Below are 26,843 nucleotides of genomic sequence, written 5' to 3'. Positions count from 1 at the left end.
TTTTTTTTTTTGCCCTAATCTTTATCTAGTGTTCATTCGCTTGTGGAAAAGTCAGTGCATTTAAATATAAATTTTAGTGTTACTCAAAATTCATGAAAATGCATTAATTGAACAGTATATTACCGACGAAGAGTTTTAAAATATTTTCTAATTAAACAATACCGAATCAGGCAAAGTAAAGGTAACATACAATTACTTTGCACACTACCAATATAGAATTTTTATATATAGAATCATAAAGAATTTTCAATTACAATATACTAAAATTCCAGAATAGCTTGATGATGTCACGGAATGCAAATCATTGAGCGACAACGAAGAAGACAACTGTAAATACGCCTTTAAGTAGAAGTAACTCAAAAAAAAAATGAATAATAAAAGAAATACGAGGTGTGAATACTGTAATCAAGCTACAAATAGTAAATGCAGCAAAAAACTGGTTTCAGTTAGTCGCTCTAATTGTAGCAACTATAAAAAGAAATTGAATAGCTGAGCAACTATTCAGTTCTAAGAAAATGAGTAAACAACAGACAAGTCTCTATTCAGTGCTGCTGCTTTGCGGGTTTCTAGCTTTGGTTGAGGTAAATATGTGTGAAGTCTACAATTCCTAGATTGAAATATAATGATAAAGTTTCATTGCAGTGTCGGCATCCTTTCGATTTCTTTGAAGAGAGCTTTGAAGATTTTGAGCACTGTCTTCAAAGCAATAACATCACCCATGCTGAGTACGAAGCATTTGAATCGTTCGGCAACAAGGAAAACTTGCTTAAAGGTAAAGTCGAGGCGAAATTCAAGTGCAACATTGACTGCCAATTGCAAAAGCAACCGATAAAATGGTTGAATCAACAGGGTCGAATGGACCTGAAGCTAATGAATGCCACAACTGAGGCTGCTGAATCCATCACCAATTGCATGAAAGATGCGCCTAGTGAGCAGTGCTCCTATAGCTTCAAGCTGGTTATATGCGCCTATTTGGCAAATCATCCCGTGGTTGATTATGAATACAACGAGGAGTCGTTATTCGAATTGCCAGCTGATGACTATGAGTATCAGACGGAAGAGACTCATGAAACTGTTAATAATGCCAACAATATATTGAATGTATTGCAAATAAATATACCCAATTAATTAAATAAAGCACAATTGATATACAAATATAAATAATAAAATAAATATTTGTTATATATCAAAATATGCCAAGAATATACCATAATGGGGTTGAAGATACTGAAATATAGCAAAAATATGTCAAAATACCATCAAAAGAACCGAGAATATACCTAAATAAGCCAAGAATATACCATACACGTGGTTAGAGATATACTGAAATATAGCAAAATCAGTATATGATATACCACAAAAAAAGCTAATGGAAAAATCAAAGGAATATACCACTAAAGACCCATAATATACCATAAATGTGTTAAAATGAAATGTACCAAATCGGTATAATATTTATCATAAAATGAATCAATAATATACTTTCTAAAAATACCATAGGGATATAGCACAATAAACGAAAAATATACCATACATGTACCTTTTATATTGCTGGTATATAATTTCAATTTAATTGAAATGAGGCAATAAAATTGAGATCTATAATACTACTGATTAGTAAGTCAATTTATCAATATAGAAAAACGAGATGAATAATTAGACAAACATTTGTATTACCTAACATTGTAAGCATTTTAACTGATCGAAATATTCTACGAAGGGCAATTATATACTGTAAAATGCCGTGATTAAGTAAATTATATTGTATTTTAATGCGAAAATGCATGTCGATTAATAAATGATAATAAATAGCTCAAAAAGGTATATAAAGAATGCTACTAAAGCGGGAGAATTAGTTAATATTTTTGATTCGAAAGCGGAATATTGGAAAATGACTGTGATTTTGAAAAGCATTATTTTCATTGGGATCTTTGCTGTGCTTTTAGGTCTAGTGCATGTAAGTTTAGTTTCAAAGTCTCGTCTGAATGAATTCATAGCTTGCCTAATTCGATCAGAGCTTTTCTGACGATGATCTGGATATGGCTGTGAACCAATGTTTGGAGGACAACAACATTAGCAGAGAAGAATATGTGGCTCTCATGAACGTGACTAGCTCAGAGGAAGCCGACGATGATTTAGAAATGAAATACAAATGTGCTCTTCATTGTCTGGCTGTCGCACTGGAAGTCGTCGACTCCAATGGCTATGTGGATGTGGAACTTGTGGAAAATCATGGCAAGCTGACTGAAGACAATTATGTGGCATTTACTGAATGCAAGGAGGAGAATGATTACTTGGAGGATATGTGTGAATATGCCTATAAATTCGTGATTTGCTTGCAAACAAGAATTGACTTAAACGCATTTAACAACGAAACTGATTGAGTAAACTGAGTGGTAATCAGTATTAAATGAAAATACTAAATTTCTATTGCGAACGAATAATATCAAATCGTAAAGAAACCTATCATTATATAGTTATAGTAATATTCTAATACAATATCTAATTACAATAACAACTTTAAATGATTAAATGCACTTTTGCCCTGGGTGTTGACGTTTTCTAAAGATAAACGAATTTAAACGTGGTCAAAAAATAACAACCGTGCAATGCAATTAATTAATAAACATGCCGCGTTTGGCTGATTTGCATAATTAAATGAAATGGCATTGCGTACCACGGGGCGTATGAATCATATTAATTGTATTGGCGTGCAGCTTTAATTGATTTGCGATAACAATGTGCACATTTATCGAACTGCCGTTAGATGCAGGTATACAATGCCCCACAACCATGTGTGTACTCTCTACTATTAATAATAATAGATGATTGCTGCTATCAGCCCGGAGGCCTTCAGTCTTCAAAATATATACAACTGTCTTTGTTGCTGCTGATTCTGCTGCTGCTGATGCTGGTGTTGCTGATGTTTTTGTTGCTGTTTGCCATGTGCCAGGAAAAAACATTTTGCTTTTCACAATGCAATTCCGTTACAGTTTTACTTTGTTTTTTTCTTTACGCCAACAGCGAATGCAACGGAAGTTGTCACGTTGCATTGTTGCAACGCTTGTTGTTGCTCTTGTTATGTGAAAAGAAAAGGCGTACAGCAACGGCAGCAGAAGCAGAAGCAGCAGCTGCAGCAGCAACACCCACACACTTGACTGGCTCCGGTTTTGCCTCTGGCTACCATTGTTGGGCCGGCTTTCGATTGTCATTTCAACTTTACGCGCTTTGCATACATGTATTGGTATGTGCGTAATGTGCAGCGGGGCAGAGAGGAGGGGACTGGAGTAGAAGTGGAAGTGGAGTGAACAGGAGGCGTGCCACATTAGCGGCAAAAAGAAAAATATGCTTGTATTGTATTGTCAACAATCGCTGCCAACGCGACTGCGACGTATGAGTAACGTGGTCGCGTCTGCCACGTTTCTCGTGCCATGTCAACATGCAAAACAACAATGAGGCGGAAGCACATTGTAAGCCCGACACGACTCCTCTATGCCAGCGCCTCCAAACATGCCGTTGAGGTGCTGAGGTGCGACGGCCACTGCCTGTATTTCTCTTTTTTCGGTTGAAGCTGCTTGTTGGTTGCTGCTTGTCGGAATGGAGCAATTATAATTTTGTAAATCGACGGAAGTCGAATAAGCACACATTTAAAAAAAACTCCCCCCTATCGCCTGCAGCCATCAAGATACAGCAAATGATAATTGCATCTCGTGCATGACACAAAGAATATATGAATTTATTATAAATATTACACGCCAATTACTTGCAAATATAACTAAGCGAATTATGTTGTAGGAAAAGTATTAGCATGTTAAACGAGTCGAACAAAAATTACAATTCCAAAATCTAATAAAAATAATCCATTTCTGAAGAAGATGTTTTTAATACTTAAATTACATATGCATACAAATGTACACGGCTGACATTCTCATTTCTTCTCATTATATTTAATATTTACCAATTTTATAAGTTTCACTATGTCAATACTAGCGTCGATCACACACAATCGGCGCTTTATTATCGATTATTTAATTGCCTCATTCTTTCATCGAAACTTTCTTATTTCAAGTGTTGAATAGTGCGTAACAATAGCTTTGTTTAAGTGCTGTGTAGCTTATAAAGTTCAACGGATAATTAATTTAGCTACTCCAGAACAGTAATAAAATAATAAAAATTAATTTAATAACAAAGGTAAATTAATTAAATAAAATAATATATTGCGATGTTCAATTTTCAATTTCTTCTCATTATTTCTGTTCATTTTAAACCGTTATCCATTTTCTATCAACTCACTTTATTATATCGGTTTCATTCCATCGATTACTCGATAGACTGCAACTAAGTATAACGTTATTTCCTATTTAGACCAAGTTCAATGAAGCTTCAATGATGCGATTCTATAATACAAGTGTTTACACCAAAACTGCATCACGCGAACAGCTGTTAGGTAAGCAAACAACTCAGGCAGAAGGAAGAAGAATATCAAAAGCTATAGAAACTAATCAACCAAATTAGCAATTTAATAAATTATGCGACACTGATGACATTTAAAAAGTATAAGAATATATAAATTATACTTATTATCAATTGACTTTACTTACATATTTCAGGGTTACATCATAATAAACAAGCTTACTCTGCAACGATCATATTTCTATACAAATAGTCAAATTGATCGTCTTGGCGAATTTCCTTTCTTATGGTAGGTTGCAGCGAAAGGTTTTCTGAACGGAAATTTCTATCATGCAGTAGTGTAACGTAATGCAGCCCAATCTAGACAGTGTATAAGATCTTTAAATAACACGTGGGCTGAAAAGTCCCGGGCCTTACACATAGGTGGCGCTAGTTTTATTGCAGTCACCTTTTTTTCAGTTAATACAATCCTTCAGAAGACAGCTGCTAAAATTTCATGATATTCTATTCATTAGTTTGTAAGTTATTGAGCTAAGAGTGACACTACTTTTGCTATATTCAAAACAATGGATCAAAAGCAATTTCGTGTTCTAATCTTACACTGCTTCTTGATGGAAAAAAATACCGCTCAAGCACAGTTTTGGCTTGAATAGTGTTATGGGGACTCCTCTCCATCAGAAACAACAATTAAACGTTGGTTTGCTGACTTTAAACGTGGTCGTAGAGACACCGATGATGCAGACCCCAGTGGACGCCAAATGGGGTGGTCACACCAGAAAACATCAAAAAAATCCACAAAATCGTTTTGAATGATCAAAATTAAATTTGCGTGAGTTAACTAACATCGTAAAGATATCAAAAGAACATGTTGGCCTAATATTGAATGAACATTTGACTATGAGAAAGCTCTCTTCAAAGTGGCTGCCGCGTTTGCTCACTTTTGACCATCAACAAGAATGTGTTCATGATTTAATGACAGTGACAAAACTACATGAATTCAACTTCGAATTGCTCCCACATCCACCGTATTCGCCAGATTAGGCTCCCAGAGACTTCTGGAGGTTCGCAGTCCTGAAAAAATATTCGCCGGTAAAAAATTTCGTAGGAATGAAGAGGTTATCACTGAAATTGAAGCCTATTTTGAGGCAAAAAATATATCGTTCAAAAAAATTTATATTGAAATGTTACAGCGGCTCTGGAATGGTTGCGATGCTCTTGATAAAGATTAAATTAATGAGTAACGCCAATTTTGATCCAAAAAAAACGTGTTTTCTATGTTGGGCCCAGGACTTTTCAGCCGATGTGTTACATTACCTATATTCTATTATTATGAACTATAAGAACATAACAAAATAATAAAATATATCAGTCAATACTCAATAGTAACTCCTCAATTCCATGCTCGAACGATTGAAATAATTATTTAGTATTTTCTCAATGTGACCAGTATTTAATCATAAACAATTTAATCACAAATTGTAACCTTATTCGATTAGAGTTCAATTTCCTGCTGCGCCAAAGACATGAAATAAGTTCAACGGAAACTTACACTGCTCAATACACTCCAAGAACTGCCAATAAAGTGCTTTGTGTGTCTCGCAAAGAAAAAACGAAAAGATGCGAAATTAAGGTACGCGAAAAAACTTTTGCGACGGAATCGAAAAGCGTCTTTTCTCCCACGCTCAGTTGCTGTTGTGGCTCAAGGATGCTTATCAAAGGACACACGAGGTACTGACGTGCACTCACAAAGCGAGGCAGCAAGGATGCATCGGGAAAGCGCGGAGTGTCATGTGGCATGAGCCATGGCAAGGCGACGAAGCGAAGCGCGTAAGTTTGCAGTTTTTCTGCTGCGTTTTCCTTTGGGAAAACTCGCACAGCGAGTTCTGCATATGACTGCAGGCAGGTCTCTGAGTGTGTGTGTGTGTAGGTGTTAGTGTGTAAGTTGATTTATGCCACTTTATACACAGAAATGCAGCTCAGTCTCTCCCACTCTCTCTCTCTCTCTATCACTCTCTGAATGTCTCTTTCTCTCATCCTCTCTTTCAGCGTAAGTGCAAGGCTGCTGTATAAATGATTTATTGCTATTCCCGCGACAGTTTCGTTTCGCTTTCGTTTGCCGCTCTGCAACAACTGGCAACATTTGCACACACTCTCACACACTCACGCACTCCCCCTCACACACACACACACACACACACTCACACGAACACAGACAGTTGCAGCAAGACAAAGGCTTGCAGACACTGCAGAAACTGTCGCACTTTTTGCCATAATAAATAATTATAATTGTTTTCCTTTTTGTCCCACTCTCCATACCCATTCCCATTCCCATCCCCATACCCCGCCACCCACCACATGCGCATTAATAAACCTTATAAATATTTAAGTTGTGTGAAAAATTGCAGTGCTGAGGTGACAGTTAATGGAAATGCGGGTAATTGAATGTGCCACGCAATATCCATGCCATAGTCACCTGCAGTTTATGCTACCAACCTGCCTGGCAACCAGGTGTTAAGGCCCGATTGCTTTATCCCTGTAAGTCTTGGCTGATGCAGCAGATGGCGTGAAAATTTGCATATTCTCGTTACAAAGCAAAGCGAACAAACCGGAGACGAAATCGAGCCTGTTGCATGCAACTTAAACTGCTGAATCTAATCGAATAGCTTGTCATCTCAACAGATCGCTGATTTCACTTAAAGAGCAGTGAATATTTAAAAATATGCTTTGATAAATAATACAATCAGAAATCGAGTCCAAGACTAAACTAGAGCATTGAGAGTTTTTGGCAAAAGCGCTGTTGAGGGAAGAGCTCACAACTTTGTCATATTCCGCAGCTGGCAGAAGCAACTTCAAAAGTTCAAACTTTGAGCTTGGCCACCCAAAAATCTTTGTTTCCGTTTATTTTCATCATCAAAATGCGGCCACAGGAAACAGGAAGTGCGCTTCGTGCAACATTTATGAAAAATCCAAAAAACCAAAAAACCATAACAAACACACACATACACAAATACACAGGATAGATATAGAGAAACAGGAAGAGAAAAAGACAGAGAGAGAGAAAGTGGGAAATACAAACTAGCAAACAAGACAAAAGGCGTTAGACCCGACAAGAAAGTTGACGCGTAAAAATGCCACACAAAATGTAAATACGAAATAACACAATAACGAAATAGCAAAATTACGACCGACGCAAAAGATGCCCAATGCAATTTCATAGATTTAATTAAAATTCAACTTTTTGCTGTTGAGATGGCAAACAAAAATGCCGAAAATTGGCCACAAGCATGTTGGGATCGCTCGGGCTGTACGTAAATTTGAAAAATCTTCTCACATGAATAATTTCATTTAAATTGCATACATAATTTGCAGTCGACAATTTAATAAATACGTATATTTTGCAATAGCAATTGAATTTCCATATCCCCCTCCCAGCCCCTCACAACAACAGCACTTTAGGCAATCCAAGAACTCAACACCAAACATCAGATAATCCAATGCAACGCTCTCATATTACACATACAAACTTTCATTTGGTTGCATTTTAATGTTCGATTGAGTCACATATAAAATTTGTAACATTTTCAAGTGCATAACGAGAATATTTACCAAACTGCACGTTTATTTCTTGGACATTGATTCACTGGTGCAAAAATCCTCAACATATTTGATGTTCTATTCAAAATGAATTTATTTTGAGAATTTGATATTACATCCAAAGAGTTTACAAATTAAATGGAAAATAAATTGAACAATATTTGAACAAGTTTTTCGTAGAATCAAAATTATTTATCTGCAGATTTATGGGTGTCACAACTAGAGTCTATAATAGAACTCGGAAGTAGTAAGTCTATATACTAGTTGAAGTCACATTTGCGGCGATCCCTGCTGGCTATATATAAATTTGCATGGCAAATCCTTTCTGGCTCCCTTTTGTGATGTCTGATGGCATTAAAGCAAGATACCAGAGCACGCACAGCATACGCATAAAGCGGAAAACATTTTTACACATGTGACTGACGCTGATTGCGTTTGTCACGTCGCCGAAATAAAATTGTAACCCATTCCACAATCCTGATCCGGATGCCACCGATCCATTGCCAGGCAACTAACCGACACACAGGCAAGGTGGCAAGCGGCCATAAAGAAAAGCCGCAAAAGGCGGCCGTCGGCATATAAAAGCGAAGAAGGGAAAAATAGCAAACGCTATTCCCCCCTTTCTGACAGTTGTGTCGTCTGTTTTTCCATTTCATTTTTTTCTCTTTGTGGACCCTGCTGAACGCCAAAAACTAGGCAACGGAATTGCAGCAAAATCGTCATCGATGAACTCGATGTCGCGCTGCGTCGACCTCTTTGCACACACAGACAAGGACACGAGAGCGACTGAGTCTCGCATACGTACTTGTTTATGCAAGGAACCCAATAGCAACCAGAGAGTAGCAGTGGCGGCCACGTTGCGTATACGTAACGTTGTGCATATTGGGTCGCCATCACAGATTGTCGCAGTTGCGGCATATTTGCATAATTTAGCGATTGAATTTTATGCTCAAAAGCAAAACAGCCCAGCTGCTACTGCCAGCTACTATGAACATCTTCTGCGCTGCGTTCGATCCCATTTTTTTACACATACTATATGTATCAAACGGGCTGCGGATTTATCCATTTGCTTTTTACTTATTAATTAAATAATTTTTCGTTGCATTTGCAGAGCAGTCAGCAGTCCACCGAGCGAGCCATCGACAATAATTGCATGCAACATAATTAAAGCCATTAAAGCACTTAAGCTCCCGGAAAACCAAACGATGCCATCGAGAGACAGAGAGAGAGAGAGATAGAGAGAGGGGCAGCTTGGGCGAATTGGTCGAGTCATGTTTGCATATGCATAATTATGATGAAAACACATTTAAATGCATTTAATCGGGCGTTCAGTCTCCCAATCGACAACTGCTGCTGCCAACTGCCAACTGCCAACTACAAGCTGCCCATTTCCCACTTTTGTGCCATGCTCGCTTGGCTGGCCTGGCAGGTAGCTTATGGCCATTGCCCACCCGAAAGGCTTTTAACGTTTATTGGTTTTTATTAAATATGCGAGCATGCCATATTATATGTGCAGCCTCTCGGCTGGTCGGTTGGCTGGTTGGTTGGCTGGTTGGATGGTTGGCTGGTCAAACTGGCCAATGCATTGGCGTGTCCCAGCTGTCAAAAGGCATATTAAGTTAGATGTGACAACGACAGCTGACTGTGGACGCCATGTTATTGGTTTAAAGTGCAAAAATCATTGATCCTGATTGGGATATTAATGGACTGGATGCTGGATACAAGAATTATTCATATATGATTTACAAAATACCAGATAAGGTACAACTCTGACTTTTCCAATTATCTCCTTTTGATAATTCATTCACTGAAACAAACACTATTGGGAACACATCTGTTTAGCCTTATTCATTATATATATTTTATTATTTTATGTGTATTTACCAGACATGCAAATTTCAAGAAAAATCAACTTGTCATTTAAGGAATTATTTGTATTAGTTTTGTAGGCAGGAACACACAACTTAATACCATAATGAATACATATTCTTGATCAGAGTTAAAAACCAAGATAGGATAGCTATGTCCATCTGGCTGTCTGTCCGACCGACTTAAATAGATCTCATAATATACTTCCACTTATATAACAATACTTTTGCGATTCCTGAAAATTTGGTTACAGTAGGATTGATTAAAAAAATGATTTAAAAGAAATAAATGTATATGAAAAATCAGCTGCTGCAGTTGGGTCTTATCTTAGTTGCTTAGTTCACAAAATGGGATATATTTTTAATCATTTACTATTATTTTGGTATATTTTACGAAATGGGTATCTGACAGATAAGCAGATTCAACTTTAGCTTTTTTCCTTGTTTTATTATGAAAAAATTTCAATTTTTCCATTAAGTACTAATTCACAATTTAAAATAAAATACATTTTGAATTTCTAGTGACATTTATAATTATATTTTACTGTACTGAATCCAATCAGGATTCTCTCAACATTTATTCCCAAATGATGCAATTTTTGTAATTTTAAAAACCAAAAAATTTTCAAACAAAAAAAAAACTTCTCAGGACTTATAGATACGTTCGTACTGTACTGGCAATAATAGTTTCCATAATTGTTAAACACTTAAAGCAATTAAAACTGTTTCGTTGTTGATTAAGAACTTTTGAAATGCAACCAAAAATAAGTTAAAGCTTTAAAAGTAGGTTGCAAAAATCAAAAATCACTTAGTGAACTAAGAGCTTTGCCATGTCACTGCCCTCCAGTCGGGGCAGAGCCAGCCAACAACTGTTACATTTACTGCCAATTTACGAGTGTGTGTGTGTGAGTGTGAGTGTAAGTTAGTGTGCGTCTTTTGGTCCACTCGCCACACCCCGGCACTGCCATTGAGTACACTTTTAACTTGCCAGAGGATTCGCACGTTGACTTAATTAAAGTTGTACTCGGCAGGCGCAATCAAATACACAAGAAACAAAAAAAGAGCTCGGAAAAAAATTACTTCACAAAAGGAAGAGGATGCATTGCCCAGGAAAAGCAAAAGCAAAAGCAACACAAGAGCTAAAATACATGTGCGAAAACTGGCAAAGTAAAAGGCCAAAACAAATTGCCAAAGTCGGAGCAGCAGAAGCAGCAACAGCAACAGCAGCAACATCAGCATCGGCAATGGGGCTCAGTTTTTGAATGGAGCACTGGGTGTGTGTGTGTGTGTGTGTTGGTTTGGGGTTCAGCTTTATGGGGTGGCCAAATGGCAATTTATAAAATCCTTTGAAGTGTCGAAAATCAGTAATTGTAGTCAAAGTGCAATTGATTGCCAGCCAGATACACTCTTACACACACCCAAGCTATGGCAAATTTTGAGTGTGCTTGTGTGTGTGTGTGAGTGAGTGTGTGAGAATGCCGAAAAATCAGTGTGCCAGCCATGTTTTATTGAGTGTAATTTGTAGTTGCAAATTAATGGCCGCACTTCACTTTTAATTAAAGCGCAGGAAAAGAAGAACTTCAGCATTGGAAAATTGCACAAACGTTTTCTTCAAGTCAACGAATTCAATACGCTCTGATAAAATCTCTACTAAAATTGAACAATAAATAAATACAATTGATTTTAAATAGAAGAATTTCTAACTTAAAGCAATAAAATATCAAAGTATTTCAATAAATTTAGAGCTAAAAGTTTCTAAGATTACCTTTAAGCTATACGATTTTTTAAGATCTTACAAAAGTCTGTTTGAGTCAGCAAATCTTTTGACCGTTAGCCATATCTACATAACACACAATATTGTAATGTCCTTTGGTAGGGTAAAGTAAGTTTCGAGAATGCCTGACAACTGGACAGAAAAAGTGTTTTGTACTGTGGTGCGAGGTTTAGAAAAGTGTAAGATAAGTAACTCAATTGCTGGCTGGGCTTGTCAAACGGCATACGCAATACGGCACAGCAACAATGTAGAGACAGAGAGAGAGAGAGATATAAAGCGAGAAGTTTCAGTCTGTCTTTGGGTTTCCTCTTTTACTATATTACCTTTCTGTTGCTTGGCTTACTTCATTCTTTTTTCGTTTACCCTTTGCCCTATGCCCGCGGGGCTGACACGTTTTGCCTTTGCTTAAGTGACTTCATAACCTCGAAAGTGGCTCGGGCTTTTTAGTGCATTCAGGGACTGAAACTTATGTACACGACTACGACTACGACTTCAACTACGACTACGAATATGTATGCCATGCTGTGTTTGTGAACGGAGACGAGAACGAGAACGTGAACGTGAACGTCAGGCAGCTCAGGTACTTTGTGGTGCCACAACACGCTCAGCGCCAAGTTGCATTTTTGAGCTGCTTTTGTCGCCTGTTGCATAAAAATTGCCTTAAAGCATAAGGCGACGGCAACAGCAACAGCAACTGCAAAAGTTTTGAATAAATTTTCGCCATTTCGCCAGTGGCGAACAGCAACAGCCGCAGCAGCCACAGCAGCAACAGTAGCAGCAGCAACAGCAGCAGCAGGAAGAATAATCAAATAGCTCGGTTGACTCATCGCATCGATGTCATCGACGAGAGAGGGAATGAGACGAGGGAGAAGGAGACGTCAGACGATGATGCCCGTTTCGAGGCATCATCAATTTTGGTTTGAGAGACTCATCAATAAAACATAACAGCAGCAAATGGAGACACATGCGACAATGCGCATGCAACTTGCGAAAGGATATAGAATGTGTACCAACGTCAAGGACCTCCGCGTGCTATTATTCAAGCCAGATGCTGTTGCTGCTGTGGCTGCTTCTGAACTGATAAGCGACCCACGCTCCGCCAACTAATTTCACCAAGAAAAAACGAATTAGAGCAAACAAAAAAGCGCTGAAAAACCTTGAATTCGCTTTTAAGATCGAATTTCAAGTCAGTCTAAAAATAAAACAAGTAAGAAAGTTACAGTCGAGTGTGCTCGACTGTGAGATACCCGCTACCCATTTTTAATAAAGGCAAAATATTGCGGTATCATTTTCAAAATATACCGAAAATACTAAAAAATACTAAAAAAATATACCAAATGGTATGTTTGGTATATCGATATAGTACACCATTCAAAATATACCATAAACGGCATAATGTGCCAGATTGTCGGCCAAAGCAACTCAGACCCCTAGTAAGTAGGCGTTTTTCCCATACAAAAGTATTTCCTTAATAACTTCCACAATTTTTATCTGATCGCAACCAAATTTTCAGGAATCATAACTATTACAGTAGTTATTGTATACACCAAAATTCGTAGCTCTAGCTTTAAAACTACACTTGTTATTCGATTTTTTTGATTTGCGGGGGCGGAAGTGGGCGTGGCAAAAATTTGAAACAAACTTCGTAGCTCTAGCTTTAAAATTACACTTGTTATTCGATTTTTTTGATTTGCGGGGGCGGAAGTGGGCGTGGCAAAAATTTGAAACAAACTTGATCTGCGTGCAAACATAAGAAATGCTGTCGAAAAAAAATTATAGCTCTATCTCTTATAGTCTCTGAGATCTAGGTGTTCATACGGACGGACGGACGGACGGACAGACGGACAGACGGACAGACGGACATGGCTATATCGTCTCGGCTGTTGACGCTGATCAAGAATATATATACTTTATAGGGTCGGAGATGCCTCCTTCTACCTGTTACATACATTTCCTGCCGGCACAAAGTTATAATACCCTTCTACCCTATGGGTAACGGGTATAAATAGTAAATATGGGGAAAATATGAAATGCAAAAAGCGAGTTTAATACATTACTTCTTAATTCAATTCAATATGAAAGCGAGTTATTAAAACTTACATTTTTATTTTTGTTTCTATAAACTATATTATTATTTAAACTTTAATAAATTTAGGATTACCAAAATGTCATTAATGGCACATAAAAACTAAGTGAACTATATAATTTTAACTAAATTATTATTACGATTTTAGTATAATAAATATAAAATATAAAAAAAAAATTTATTTTTAAAATATAAAAAAAATAAAAACAATAAAAATATGAAAGAAAAAATTTCAAATCTTATTTAAAAAAAATTATCAGTATTGAAACAGCTATTTAAATTATATAATGTTCATACGTATATCAACTTTAAATGTACAATAAATCCAGAATAATGTTTATCTACATTTGGAAAAGTACTGAGAAAAAAAAAATAAAAAAATATATTATTGACTAAATTGTTAAAGTATATTTATATACTTATTCTTTATTAAAATATTTTAAAGATTAGGATTAGGATTAAAAGTATTATAACGCCTCTTCAGATGATATATCTGCTTTATAGGAATAGCAATCAAAGCACAAAATATCTTTAAAATGAAAAAGCCAATCCTCTAAAAAAAAATGCACACGAACAAAACTACAGCAAGTGACACCTAATCTCTGGACCTTTCACTTAGCAATTCCGTTGGCAATGCCCCTGAAGACAGTCGTAATGCCAACTGGCAATGCTGGCTACTTCAACTGGAAGTGCTGTGTGGAGTTGGCCGAGTTGCTGATTTGATTACATTTACACACATCCGACAGTTGTTGGTTTGGCAACTGCAAATGTTTTTCACCAAGTGCGCGGCGAAATTTCCTTGTCAACACTTTGCAATGGGCTTCGTATTGTGGTCGGCAACAATACGAAAAGAAAGGGAGAAGAACGGAAGGAATAGGAATGGAATGGAAGTCGGTGGTGTCTATGTCGTGGTAGGTCAACAATGCCAGCTGCAGCTAGCAGCTTGTTGTTGTGCTTTGTTATTGCACTTCGAGCTGAAGCTGCAGCTCTTGGCTTCAGCTTTGGCTTTGGCTTTGGCACTGAGCAGAGCTGACATAGTACCGAGGAGTATTCGTAGCGTGCCTGTTTTGGCCCTCGGCCAGAATGTGAAGTCATTGTTTGCTGCCAATTGAAGTGAAACTTTATTTTTGCGTCTGGCATGTTGTGTTGCATCTTTTGACCCCCAGGTTACCCCATGATAATATTTGTGATAGGCATGTGCAGCAGTTTTATAGTATAACCAAGAAAGCCCATTATAAGAAAACCCAAGGTGATTGCCAAAGCGGTGCGTTGAAATTCCTGACGATCTGGTTTCGTGCAACGGTTTATCACTTTCGCTGAATCCTTGACGAAGACCATCAACAATGCTAGCTGAAGACATGCTAACCGCCTATAACTCCTTAGGGATCTAAAGTTGAATATCACCTCCCATATAAACTTGCTTAAGCTGTAAATGTGATGAGAGAAAGTTATATTCTCAAATCGCATACACTCTGGTAAAGCGTGCAAAAAACTTACCCCGATTTGTGCTTTCGCCTTGCCCGACGACGTCGTATCAAATGCTGATCCATTGAAACTTCTCCGTAGCTACGACTGAAACGCTATAGACTTGAGAGCTGTCACTACTAAATGTAGATACAAAAAGCAATGCCTGCTTGAATTTGTTTGTCAGTATTAACACTGCCATCCCGTCTGTTATGATGCAACTCCAAATCTGTCAAGATTTTGTATTCGTTTTTTAGTGTTCTTATTCTTTTTAACTTTTCTCATTACAAAAGTTTTACTCTTTCCGTTGCACGCGGCAAATACACAAAATGTGTTTTACTACATTCCCAGCGCTGACAACTGCAATGAAAAAAGTGCATCGAATTTACTCTGTTTTTAACAAAACATAGAAAAACATTAACAAAATAAAGAGAATATTGCAAATCACATTTCATCGGATCATATTTATTTTCCCCAATATTAGTTCACTTTTGTTTTATTTTAAGGTTTTATTTTAATTAAGTCATTAAATCCAATTATTGTTAGGTGCTTCACTTTCTAAAATTAAACCTTTAATCCATTCATTTCATGTTCTGTACATTAGTATATTAGACTCTAAGCATAAATTCTACTTCCCTTCTCATCGAAAGTATTATACAAATTACAATTTCGATGTTGTTGCTGCAGCTTTCTTAACCTAAAGCAATTGCCAACTACATGTCGAACAATGCACAATTATTTGAGGTGAGGACGGAGAGACTAAGGACGGAGGCGGAGGTGGAGGATTGTACCAAGATTACACACTTAATCAAACTTTATGCAAAACTGCCTTCCACCCTCAAGATTTTCAACAATTTGCTGGCATTGCATACGCACAGATAGTGCAAGGACAAGTCAGACGGGGACGTGATGATAAGAGGGTAATGGGAGATGGGAAGGACAGTTGGACAGAGGTCTTAAATGCTGCAATTTGTTTTACTGCCCGAATCGTTGCTGTCTTCACTTCGAGGCTTAACCAAAGAGAATGAGAGAGAATCATGTACCGCCGGCAGCTTCATTGCCAAAAATGTTGCAAGAGTTTCGACTGTTGCAACACCAAAAGCAAAAACAACAGCAGCAATGGTTGCCAGTTCTGCCTGCTGTTTAACATCCTTGGCTGACTCGCTTGGGCTCCCCGGACAATTCAGTGCAAAATTGCTAGACAAAACTGTGGCGCATAAAGCGGCTGGAATTGCTACAGCGATGTTCTCGCACTCGTATTCGTTATGCGTGCAACACAGGCTGCCGCATGCTGCTGCTGTGGCAGCATCGCATCGGTTCAATCGGCTTCATCAGCGTGAGATATTCGTACAACACACACACACACACACACACACATATACACAGTCACTCACAGACGTATGTATGTTGAATGTGCGTGCCTTGCTTGGGGTTTCATCGTCGCCATTGAGATTGAAAAATGTTAAAAAATTGCTTTTAAATGCCGCAAAATACAATTTATTATTCAACCGAGGCAAACGCCAAACACTGGGCACAATGTGTGCCCTGGGAATGAGCAACTCGGGTTTGTGGGTGGCCGTTACTGTGACTCTGACTGTGACTGTGACTGTAACTGTGACAAAGGCATAACATACACCATGCTCCTCGTATATGTTACCATTGCATTGCTTTGGCCAACGCATAACAGTGCGGCTGCATGGCAGTAAATTCAAATAAAGCACGAGCACACACACTCACACACACACACAGAAACTGAAAAAGAAAGGAAAGGAGAGGAAGATATGCACACAATCACAGTGGCAACAATTGGAGCTGCAGTTGTTTTGTTTATTACGTATACGCATTGTGCGACGCATTCAGAAGCATTTCAGCATTTTTGGAAGGCTGTGCGCAAGGCTAAGCAGACAGTTGTTGCTTCGTCTGAGCCCTTTTTGCCATTGCATTTCAAGCTTTGAGAAATGACAAAGGCTCTGCACATAATTACAATAAATGTGTTCCCAAAAATTGTTGGCTGCTACCATTGCACATAGACTCCTGCAACTTAAAGAAAAGAATGGCTTAAATCGAATACAAAATATGTTGCAATATAACATATGTAGCTTACGTTACACAAATGATAATATGTTATGCATATAATAAATATTAACATGGTGAAAATTATATTTACATGGTATAAATTAGAGACTCAGACTAGTAGAAATTACGGAACACATCGTACATTGAAATTAATAAATATTTACAAATACTTAAAAGTCACTATTAACATTCAGATCCCTTTTCGGTACTATTTTGCTTTTGTAGTTAAAAAGGCCTGTTGACGTAGAACTCAAAACTCTCTTTCGAAGTCTCGAGAACAATGCAGAAATTGCACAGTATTACGAAGTGAGCAAATCAGATTTTTTTGAAATAGGTTTTAGTGGTGATTCTACACTAACGATAATAAAATTATTATTAGCAAAGACTGAAAAGAGGCGCTTGCAAGAATTCATCATTGGATCAAGTCATGTCATTGCCTTGGTTATTAGACTTTCGAAAAATTATATAAAATTAGTTGATTCAAAAACATAATTCAAATGCCTATTCAAGCAATAAGGGTCATGGACTTCTTCTAACCCTTATCTTATTGTATGATCAAAATTTATGTAACAAAATTCAGTATTTGTACTATAAACTTTATACTATATAATAATTCCACAAAGCCATAATGCTTATCTCCAGATACTTCGTTTTCAATTGCAACATATAAAGTTGTTTAGCCAAAAGACACGTGTTTTGTACCTAATATGTTTTTGCAATATTTTTTATTTTATATGAAATTAAAAATCGAAAACAAAAAGAAAAACTTTTGTTTTTATATATGTAAATGTTTAAATAAATGTTTACTACAGTTAAGTGGGAGAGCAAATATTTTGCATAATGTATGATTATTTGATTTATTTATTCATTGTCAACTTTAGACGTTTGATAAAAAAATCATACATTTATTGCTAGCAAATTATATGTATTTGATTTAAATTAGAAATATTTAATATATTTAAAATTAAAATTGTGAACTGAGGAATTTCATATTTTTCGGCTGATTCAACAAATCTATAAATGAATATATAAAGTACAATAATAACATTTAGTAGAACAAAGAAAGACAATGCTTAATGAATACTTGACAAAGTGTATTGTGCAGAACCCGTAAGAATTTCGCCTACATAATTATTTCTAAAAAAACACACCGTTAAATGATTAAGCAAATATTCAATAAAGCGTGCATAGTAAAATTCTAATGAAATGAAACAATGAACAATGATCAGGTTTTAAAATAACACTTTCACAAATTCGTATATATTATTTATTACCATGATATCGATTCTTGTGAATCGTCTAATTCTAAATTTTATTGCTCTGCTAGCAATTTAAGCATCTTTATTTAAAGTGTTATTGACATTGTCAATTCGATTCTCAAATCAATTGAAGAGAAGGATATAAATAGATAGAATGCAATTGCGTCAAACGTTAGAATTCATTTGAATAATTGATCTCGACTTTCAGATACCCGTTAACTGTTTTCAATAAAAGCAAAACAGTATGATATTATTCTTAAACTATACCGAATTTATATTGAAAAAAAAAACTTAAATATTTCAAAAGCTATATTCGATATAACGATATATTATATTATTACATCCAAAATATATACCAGGTTTTCAGCCAAATCAACTAATACCCAACACAGAAGTATTTTGCCGCATACATTTTTTTTATTATAAAAACTTGATCTGTAAGTCTGTAGCGCTTTCTATTATAGTCTAAGTCTCATATAATCTGAAAAACTTGGCTATATCGTCTCGACTCTTCACTTTGATCAAGCTATGTTTTTACCTTATATATTCGGTGATGTCAATTTCTGTTATATATATTTCATATCGTAATTTCCTTTCACATTATATGAAGCTGGTATAAAACGAAGTAAGAAAGCTACAGTCGAGTGTAATCAACTATGCAATACGCGCTTCCGATTTTGAATAAAGCAAGAAATCGTGGTATTATTCTTAAAATATACAAAATTAATATTATGAAATACACTATATGCTATATTTGGTATATTTTGTATAGTACTACATTAAAACAAGTAAGAAAGACTGTGAGATACCCGCTACCCATTGTTTGCCCCATGTTTGGTATATCGATATAGTACCGCATTCAAAATATACCATAGACGGCACAATATACCAGATTGTCAGCCAAGGCAAATAAGACCCCTAGTAAGTAGGCGTTTTTGCCCATACAAAAGTATTTCTTTAATAACTTCGACAATTTTTATCTGATCGCAACCAAATTTTCAGGAATCATAAATTCTATAATAATTATTAACTATACCAACTCTAGCTTTAAAATTACGCTTGTTATTCAATTTTTTTTTATTTGCGGGGGCGGAAGTGGGCGTGGCAAAAATATTAAATAAACTTGATCTGCGTGCAAACATATCTCTTATAGTCTCTGAGATCTAGGTGTTCATACACGGAGATGCCTCGTTCTACCTGTTACATACATTTCCTGCCGGCACAAAGTTATAAAAAAGTTATAAAAAATATACCATAGAGTACAAAATATACCACATTTTCAGCCAAAGCAACTAAGACCCGTAGTAAGAAGGCTTTCTTCTATAAATTTCTATAAAATCGATAATGACACATATGCTATTTAAGTGTATGAAATTTCAGTTTATTTTCGTAACTCCTAGAAACTATTCTTCTTCTTCATCTTCGTGGCTCTCAGGTGCTGGGGGATGCGCTGCGATCCATTCAAGAGACCTCTGGATGGCCGCTGGAATTGGAGGTGAAGTGGGCAGATGGACACCTTTTGGCTGGTAACCGTTCTCATCAGCCACATAGGTGAGCTGGATGTGTTCGCCGTCGGGAGAGATCCAGCCGTAGTCGCCGTGAATGTTGCCGTGCACATCACCATTTCTGGACTCGCTGATGTGGTTGCTTGTCTCTAAGACAGCACTAAAGCCATCGGCACGAACATCGTCGACACGGTTCACGGTCTCAGCGTGCACATCATCGTTATTGACATGGGGGACCACGACATCGACCACTTTCGGTACCACTTTATCTGCACCGGATCCACCGCCGATGGCCTTAAGAAGTTTTGGCGAAAGTGGTGAGGCAAAAGCGATGCCAACAATGGCGGTGAAGATCAACTGTAAACAGATCTATGATTAGTAACTGTGAAATTCTTGATCTATCGATAGCTACTTACAGCCTTAAACATTTTTTAATTTTGCAATTGTAGAACGTTGAGAGCAAACGTTGACTGATGTTGAACACTTTGCATGTCGTGTCTTTTATACTGCAAAATCTGTGTTTAGACACAATAGACGATATCAGATAGGAAACTTTAAGACTTGTTCTTGCAATTTGCACAATTAGTATTAAGAGATATTCCCACGAATTTCTTTGTTATTTTGATTTACTAGCATTGTATTGATATGAATGCTAAAGTGCATTATTTTGAACATATCCGATTGGTTGCAAAAGTCATCAACTTATTCAAATCTTGTATTGAACGGTTTAAAATTTAGTTCAAACTATGTTGAACGCTGTTTTAATTAATTAATGACGATATAAGTTAGTCGCATATTTTCGCTTAATACCAAAACTAGTTTAACTCAGTGTTTGAAAAATCAAACAGTCATCTATTAGAGATGATTAACATACATATAAAAAATATACATATTTTTAAATATTTCAATTTAATACAATTATATAAACTTGCGAAATTAAAGGTCTTGTGTGTTTTTTTTTTTTTGCAAATACGTCAGCTTAGAAATTATATGACAAGAAAAGATAATATTTCAAAAGCGTGCTGATATTCGAATAATAGAAAATGCAAAGCTTTAAAATTACAGTTGCGATTTAATAATCCTATAAAAATAATATTACATTTTACAATTGAACTATTGAAACTATAAAAAGTATATAAAAAGCTCCCAAATTCTTAAACAGTGTATAATAAATCGAGTTTTATTTCATGAAAGCGTACTTGCTAGTATCTGTAATAAAATATATTTCAATACTTAACTGTACTTCACAGATGACACCCTTTCTAAAGATAAAAGAGTATTATTACTTTGTGCCAGCAAAAAAGGTATGTAACAGGCAGAGGGAGGCATGTTTCGGAAATATATACTAAAATATACCGAGAATAAAATGCAAAATATACCAGCAGCCGTTTTTTGCCATATCAAACTTTTTTTTATTATAACATATACAATTTTTATCTGATCGCAAACAAATTTTTAGGCTTTATTGTATGTACCAATAATCGCGATATAAAGATATATATAAAGATATACTTTCTCGATTCAATTTTTTGCAATTTGTGGGGTAGAAAGTGGCAAGTTGTTGAAAAGAATAGCTCTATCTATAATAGTCTAAGATATCTAGGTATTTATATGGCAAAATAATCTCGGCTGATAAGGTTCATCAAAAATATATGTACTTTATCTCATTCTGCCTGTCACATTTTTACTTTATGGTAAATTTACCACATAATGGTACGAATATCTATGAATTCGGTAATAACATACACGTATTATATTTCAAGAGTTTAAAATTTGAGTTTATTTTCGTAAGTCCTAAAATCTATTCTTCGTCTTCTTCTTCGTGGCTCTCAGGTGCTGGGGGATGCGCTGCGATCCATTCAAGAGACCTCTGGATGGCCGCTGGAATTGGAGGTGAAGTGGGCAGATGGACACCTTTTGGCTGGTATCCGTTCTCATTAGCCACATAAGTCAGTTGGATGACTTCGCCGTCGGGTGAGATCCAGCCGTAGTCGCCGTGAATGTTGCCGTGCACATCACCATTTCTGGACTCTGAGATGTGGTTGCTTGTCTCCAAGACAGCACTGAAGCCATCGGCACGAACATCGTCGACACGGTTCACGGTCTCAGCGCGCACATCATCGTTATTGACATGGGGGACAACGGCATCGACCACTTTCGGTACCACTTTATTTGAACCGGATGATCCACCGGCGATGGACTTAAGAGCACTGATCGAAAGTGGTGAGGCAAAAGCGATGCCAACAAGTGCAGTTAAAATCAACTGTGAACAAAAGTATGATTAGTAACAGTGAAATTCTTGATCTATCGCTAGATACTTACAGCCTTGAACATTTTTGATTGTGATTGCAACTGTTGAGAGCAAACGTTGACTGATGTCGAACACTTTGCGTGTCGTATCTTTTATACTGCAAAATCTGTGCTTGAACAAAATAGTAGATGACTGCTGGAATACTTCGAGACCTGTTCTTGCGCATAGCAAAAATATTATTATCAGAAGTTCCCACTAATTAAGTTGTTTTTTGTTAAAGTTATTAAATTAACACCAAAGTATTGATATGATTACCAAACTGCATTATTGTGAACTGGTTGCTAAAAACCTCGCCTATTTGTCACAATAGCCATCAATTTAGTAGAATCAGGTTAGTGAACGGTTTTGAAACTAGTCCAAACTGTGTTAAGTACTTATTTAATTAATTAAGCAACAATAAAATATTAAAAAATCACACTGTGCTCTTGAATAATGTTTAAGGATTTCAATTTACTCTTAACAAATAACACAAATTTTGTATATTAGTAAGATAAAAACCCTGTAGACATTAAACAACCCATTGAACCTTTAATGGTATTAGGGATCAAATAAATTATGCAATATGTTTCAAATATACGAATGTTATAGTCTAGTGTAAGACACTGCTTACTTATTTTAAATAAAATCAAACGATACGGTATTATTCTTAAAATATACAAAATGAATGAACCGAAAATGTACTAAAATATACCGAAGACGATACCTGGTATATCGATACTTGGTATACTATTACACACAATATGTACCAGCATCTATTTTTGCCATATAAAATTATTTCTTATTATAAGTCATACAATGTTAATATTATTTTCTCGACTAGGCTGTTGACCCTGATCAAGAATACATATACCTGTTACATATATTTCCTGAAGACACAAAGTTGTACACTATAGGTAGTGGGTATCACAACATTAAATTCACCTCCTTATGTTACAATTTTTCAAGAAATCCATAATAAATCACATATTTTTGTATGACTGATGCGCGTGGTGTCTTTTATACAGCAAAATCTGTGTTTAGACACAATAGTAGAAAACTGCTGGAATACTTGAAGACCCGTTATTATTAACAGACATTCCCACTGTTTAATTTTTTTGTTTGCTTTAGATATTGGATTAATACCAAAGTATTGATATGATTACCAAACTGCATTATTGTGAGCTGATTGCTGAAAACCTCGCCTATTTGTCACAATAGCCATCAATTTAGTAGAATCAGGTTATTGAACGGTTTCGATTTTTAGCCAAAATTGTGTTAAGGACCGATTTAATTAATTAATGATGTCATAAGTTAGTCGCTTATTTTTGCTCAACACCAAAACTGGTCTCACTCAATGACATGAGGTTTTGAGTAAAGTACTGCAATAAAAACATATTGAAAAATCAATCTATTCATTTGACTTCGTCTAATATTAAAAGATTTCAAATTTAACTTACCAATAACATAAGTTTTCATATTTTTTGCTAAGAAATTGTAGACATGTTAACAACCCCATGTAATGACATGGGAGATGAGGACGGTATAACTGACTAAATATGTTGATCACTTAATAGTAAACATTCTTGGAATTCGATTAAATAAGACAATTTTCTATTTAAAGATGTTGCAATTTGAGTTTATTTTTGTAAGACTTAAAAACTATTTCTTCATTATCGGTATTCAAATAGAAGCCTCTTCCAATCAAATGACCCAATCAGGTTTTAATCTTCGTAGGTCTCAGGTGCTGGGGGATGCGCTGCGATCCATTCAAGGCCCCTCAGGATGGCTGCTGGAATTGGGGGTGGAGTTGGCAGATGGACACCACTTGGCTGGTAACCGTTCTCATCAGCCACATAGGTGAGCTGGATGTGTTCGCCTTCGGGTGAGATCCAGCCGTAGTCGCCGTGAATGTTGCCATGCACATCACCATTTCTGGACTCTGAGATGTGGTTGCTTGTCTCCAAGACAGCACTGAAGCCATCGGCACGAACATCGTCAGCACGGTTCACGGTTTCGGCGTGCACATCATCGCCACTGACATGGGGGACAACGACATCGATGACTTTCTTTGCGCCGGATAATCCACCCGCGATGGACTTAAGAGCACTTGTCGAAAGTGGTGAGGCGAAGGCGATGCCAAGAATGGCGGTGAAGATCAACTGGAAAAAGATCCTTGATTAGTAACTGTGATATCCTTGGTCTGGTACTAACTACTTACAGCCTTGAACATATTTAATTTTGCAATGGGAGAACGTTGAGAGCAAGCGTTGACTGATGTCGAACACTTTTTGTGCCGTGTCTTTTATACTGTAAAATCTGAGTTTGAACACAACTGCTGAACACGACTGCTGAAAGATTTCAAGACCAGTTCTTGCACATAGCACAATTATTATTAGCAGACGTTCCCACTTTTTGTTTAAGTTATTGAATTGAAGTATTGATATCAATACCAGACTGCATTTTTATGAGCTTGTTGCCAAAGACATCGCCCATTTGTCACATGAGCCATCATTTTTGTAGAATCAGGTTATTGAACGGTTTCGAAATTAGTCCAAACTGTGTTAAATACACATTGCATAAATAAATTACGTCATAAGTTAGTCGCTTACTTTTGCTCAATGGCAAATCAGGTTTCATTCTATGACTTGACTTTTATCTAAAGTACTGAAAAGTATACAACAATAAAAATTGAAAAATAAAACCTTTTTTTTATGTTCGTATAAAAATAATGGATTTTAAAATTTTACTAACTTAGAAAAGCAGAAGTCTTGCATATTCTCTAGCTAAAAAAAAATTAAACAACCCAATGTAAGTCTTATTACATAAATCAGTATAAATTATAAGATTTCCATATTATAAACAGAGCGATTTTCAATATTATCAAAAATATACGATGTTATTCTTAAAATAAACTAAATGTGTGATCTGGAAATATACCGAGTACAAAATATACCAGCCGACGTATTTTTTGCCAAAGTTATTATTTGTTATTATAACTTATACATTTTTTGTTTTTTTATTTTTTATGATCAAAAGGTCTTTAAGCTTTATTGTATGTACCAATAATCGCGACTCCAGCTATAAAAATATACTTTCTCGATTCAACTTTTTGCAATTTGTGGGGCGAAAGTGGGCAAGGCATATAGCAATAGTATCGGCTATTGAAAATAATAGCTCTATTTATAATAGTCTAAGAGATGTAGGTATTCATATGACAAAATAATCTCGGCTTATAAGGTTGATCAAAAATATTTGTTCTTTACCTAAATCTGTCTTTATGGGTAGCGGGTATAAAAACAACGATAAATTTAGCACATAATGGTATGAATTTCTAGGAAAACGATAATGACACATATGCTATTTAAAGAGTTTGAAATTTGAGTTTATTTTCGTTAGTCTTAAAAACTATTCGTTGTCTTCTTCTTCGTCGCTTTCAGGTGCTGGGGGATGCGCTGCGATCCATTCAAGAGACCTCTGGATGGCCTCTGGAATTGGAGGTGAAGTGGGCAGATGGGCACCTTTTGGCTGGTATCCGTTCTCATCAGCCACATAGGTGAGCTGGATGTGTTCGCCGTCGGGAGAGATCCAGCCGTAGTCGCCGTGAATGTTGCCGTGCACATCACCATTTCTGGACTCTAAGATGTGGTTGCTTGTCTCCAAGACAGCACTGAAGCCATCGGCACGAACATCGTCGACACGGTTCACGGTCTCAGCGCGCACATCATCGTTATTGACATGGGGGACAACGGCATCGACCACTTTCGGTACCACTTTATTTGCACTGGATGATCCACCGCCGATGACCTTAAGAAGGTTTGGCGAAAGTGGTGAGGCAAAAGCGGTGCCAACAATGGCGGTGAAGATCAACTGTAAAAAGATCTATGATTAGTAACTGTGATATCCTTGGCCTGGCACTAGCTACTTACAGCCTTGAACATTTTTGATTGTGATTGCAATTGGATAACGTTGAGAGCAAACGTTGACTGATGTCGAGCAATTTTTGTGCCGTGTCTTTTATACTGCAAAATCTGTGCTTAGACACATTAGACTATCTCTGATCGAAGCCTTCAAGACCTGTTGCACAATTATTATTAACAGACATTCCCAAGAATTTCTTTATATTGTTTAAATTATTGATTAACTAGCATAGTATTGATATGAAAGCTAAATGTCATTATTTTGAACATCTCCGATTGGTTGCAAAAGCCATCAACTTATTGAAATTTAGTTTCCGGTTTCGAAATTAGTTCAAACCATGTTGAACGCATTGACGTCATTAGTTAGTTGCTTATTTTTGCTCAATGTCAAAATTAGTTTCACTCAGTGCCTTGAGGTTCAATATACAGCACCGAAAAGTATGCAACAAGAAAATATTAATAAGTCAAACAGTCATCGTGAATATAAACATACATAATAAATAAATATCTATATTTTAAAATAATTCAAATTAATACGATTATATGAATCTGCAAAATTAAAGGAATCGTGTTTTTTCCAATTCTTCAGCTAGGAAA

The 26,843-nt window shown here is 36.3% G+C and overlaps 6 protein-coding genes across 8 annotated transcripts; 2 read left to right on the top strand and 4 right to left on the bottom strand.

Annotated features, from left to right (window-relative positions):
- The first annotated feature begins 506 nt into the window (after nt 1-506).
- On the top strand, nt 507-1,137 carry LOC117568920 (general odorant-binding protein 57b-like). The gene is made up of 2 exons (XM_034249830.2): nt 507-581; nt 643-1,137. The coding sequence occupies exons 1-2, from the start codon at nt 516-518 to the stop codon at nt 1,126-1,128; spliced, it is 552 nt and encodes a 183-aa protein (XP_034105721.1). The 5' UTR covers nt 507-515; the 3' UTR covers nt 1,129-1,137.
- Nucleotides 1,138-1,842: 705 nt separating this feature from the next.
- On the top strand, nt 1,843-2,622 carry LOC117568950 (general odorant-binding protein 57c). Its single transcript, XM_034249889.2, has 2 exons — nt 1,843-1,957; nt 2,016-2,622. Exons 1-2 carry the CDS (start codon nt 1,892-1,894, stop codon nt 2,382-2,384), a joined length of 435 nt encoding a protein of 144 aa, XP_034105780.1. The 5' UTR covers nt 1,843-1,891; the 3' UTR covers nt 2,385-2,622.
- A 12,205-nt stretch (nt 2,623-14,827) lies between these two features.
- LOC117569143 (protein transport protein Sec61 subunit gamma) lies at nt 14,828-15,410 on the bottom strand. The gene is made up of 2 exons (XM_034250172.2): nt 15,233-15,410; nt 14,828-15,161 (listed from the first exon to the last, which is right to left on the bottom strand). The coding sequence occupies exons 1-2, from the start codon at nt 15,283-15,285 to the stop codon at nt 14,903-14,905; spliced, it is 312 nt and encodes a 103-aa protein (XP_034106063.1). The 5' UTR covers nt 15,286-15,410; the 3' UTR covers nt 14,828-14,902.
- A 4,501-nt stretch (nt 15,411-19,911) lies between these two features.
- Nucleotides 19,912-26,340, bottom strand: LOC117568645 (larval cuticle protein 2-like). Of its 2 annotated transcripts, none has more exons than XM_034249440.2 (2): nt 26,256-26,340; nt 19,912-20,396 (listed from the first exon to the last, which is right to left on the bottom strand). In XM_034249440.2, the coding sequence occupies exons 1-2, from the start codon at nt 26,265-26,267 to the stop codon at nt 19,938-19,940; spliced, it is 471 nt and encodes a 156-aa protein (XP_034105331.1). In that variant the 5' UTR covers nt 26,268-26,340; the 3' UTR covers nt 19,912-19,937. The 2 variants fall into 2 exon arrangements, with proteins under 2 accessions (XP_034105331.1, XP_051860196.1); XM_052004236.1 differs by lacking the exon at nt 26,256-26,340 and adding an exon at nt 20,456-20,504.
- On the bottom strand, nt 21,806-26,301 carry LOC117571396 (larval cuticle protein 2-like). Of its 2 annotated transcripts, none has more exons than XM_052004235.1 (2): nt 26,256-26,301; nt 21,806-22,302 (listed from the first exon to the last, which is right to left on the bottom strand). In XM_052004235.1, the coding sequence occupies exons 1-2, from the start codon at nt 26,265-26,267 to the stop codon at nt 21,841-21,843; spliced, it is 474 nt and encodes a 157-aa protein (XP_051860195.1). In that variant the 5' UTR covers nt 26,268-26,301; the 3' UTR covers nt 21,806-21,840. The 2 variants fall into 2 exon arrangements, with proteins under 2 accessions (XP_051860195.1, XP_051860194.1); XM_052004234.1 differs by lacking the exon at nt 26,256-26,301 and adding an exon at nt 22,362-22,403.
- LOC117571433 (larval cuticle protein 2-like) lies at nt 23,958-24,592 on the bottom strand. Its single transcript, XM_052004239.1, has 2 exons — nt 24,548-24,592; nt 23,958-24,488 (listed from the first exon to the last, which is right to left on the bottom strand). Exons 1-2 carry the CDS (start codon nt 24,557-24,559, stop codon nt 24,051-24,053), a joined length of 450 nt encoding a protein of 149 aa, XP_051860199.1. The 5' UTR covers nt 24,560-24,592; the 3' UTR covers nt 23,958-24,050.
- Nucleotides 26,341-26,843: the final 503 nt, after the last annotated feature.

The sequence above is a fragment of the Drosophila albomicans genome, chromosome 3 (genome assembly GCF_009650485.2).
Source record: "Drosophila albomicans strain 15112-1751.03 chromosome 3, ASM965048v2, whole genome shotgun sequence".
Lineage (NCBI taxonomy): Eukaryota > Metazoa > Arthropoda > Insecta > Diptera > Drosophilidae > Drosophila > Drosophila albomicans.
Note: the sequence above shows the minus strand (reverse complement) of the source record. Positions and strands in the feature narration are given on the sequence as shown.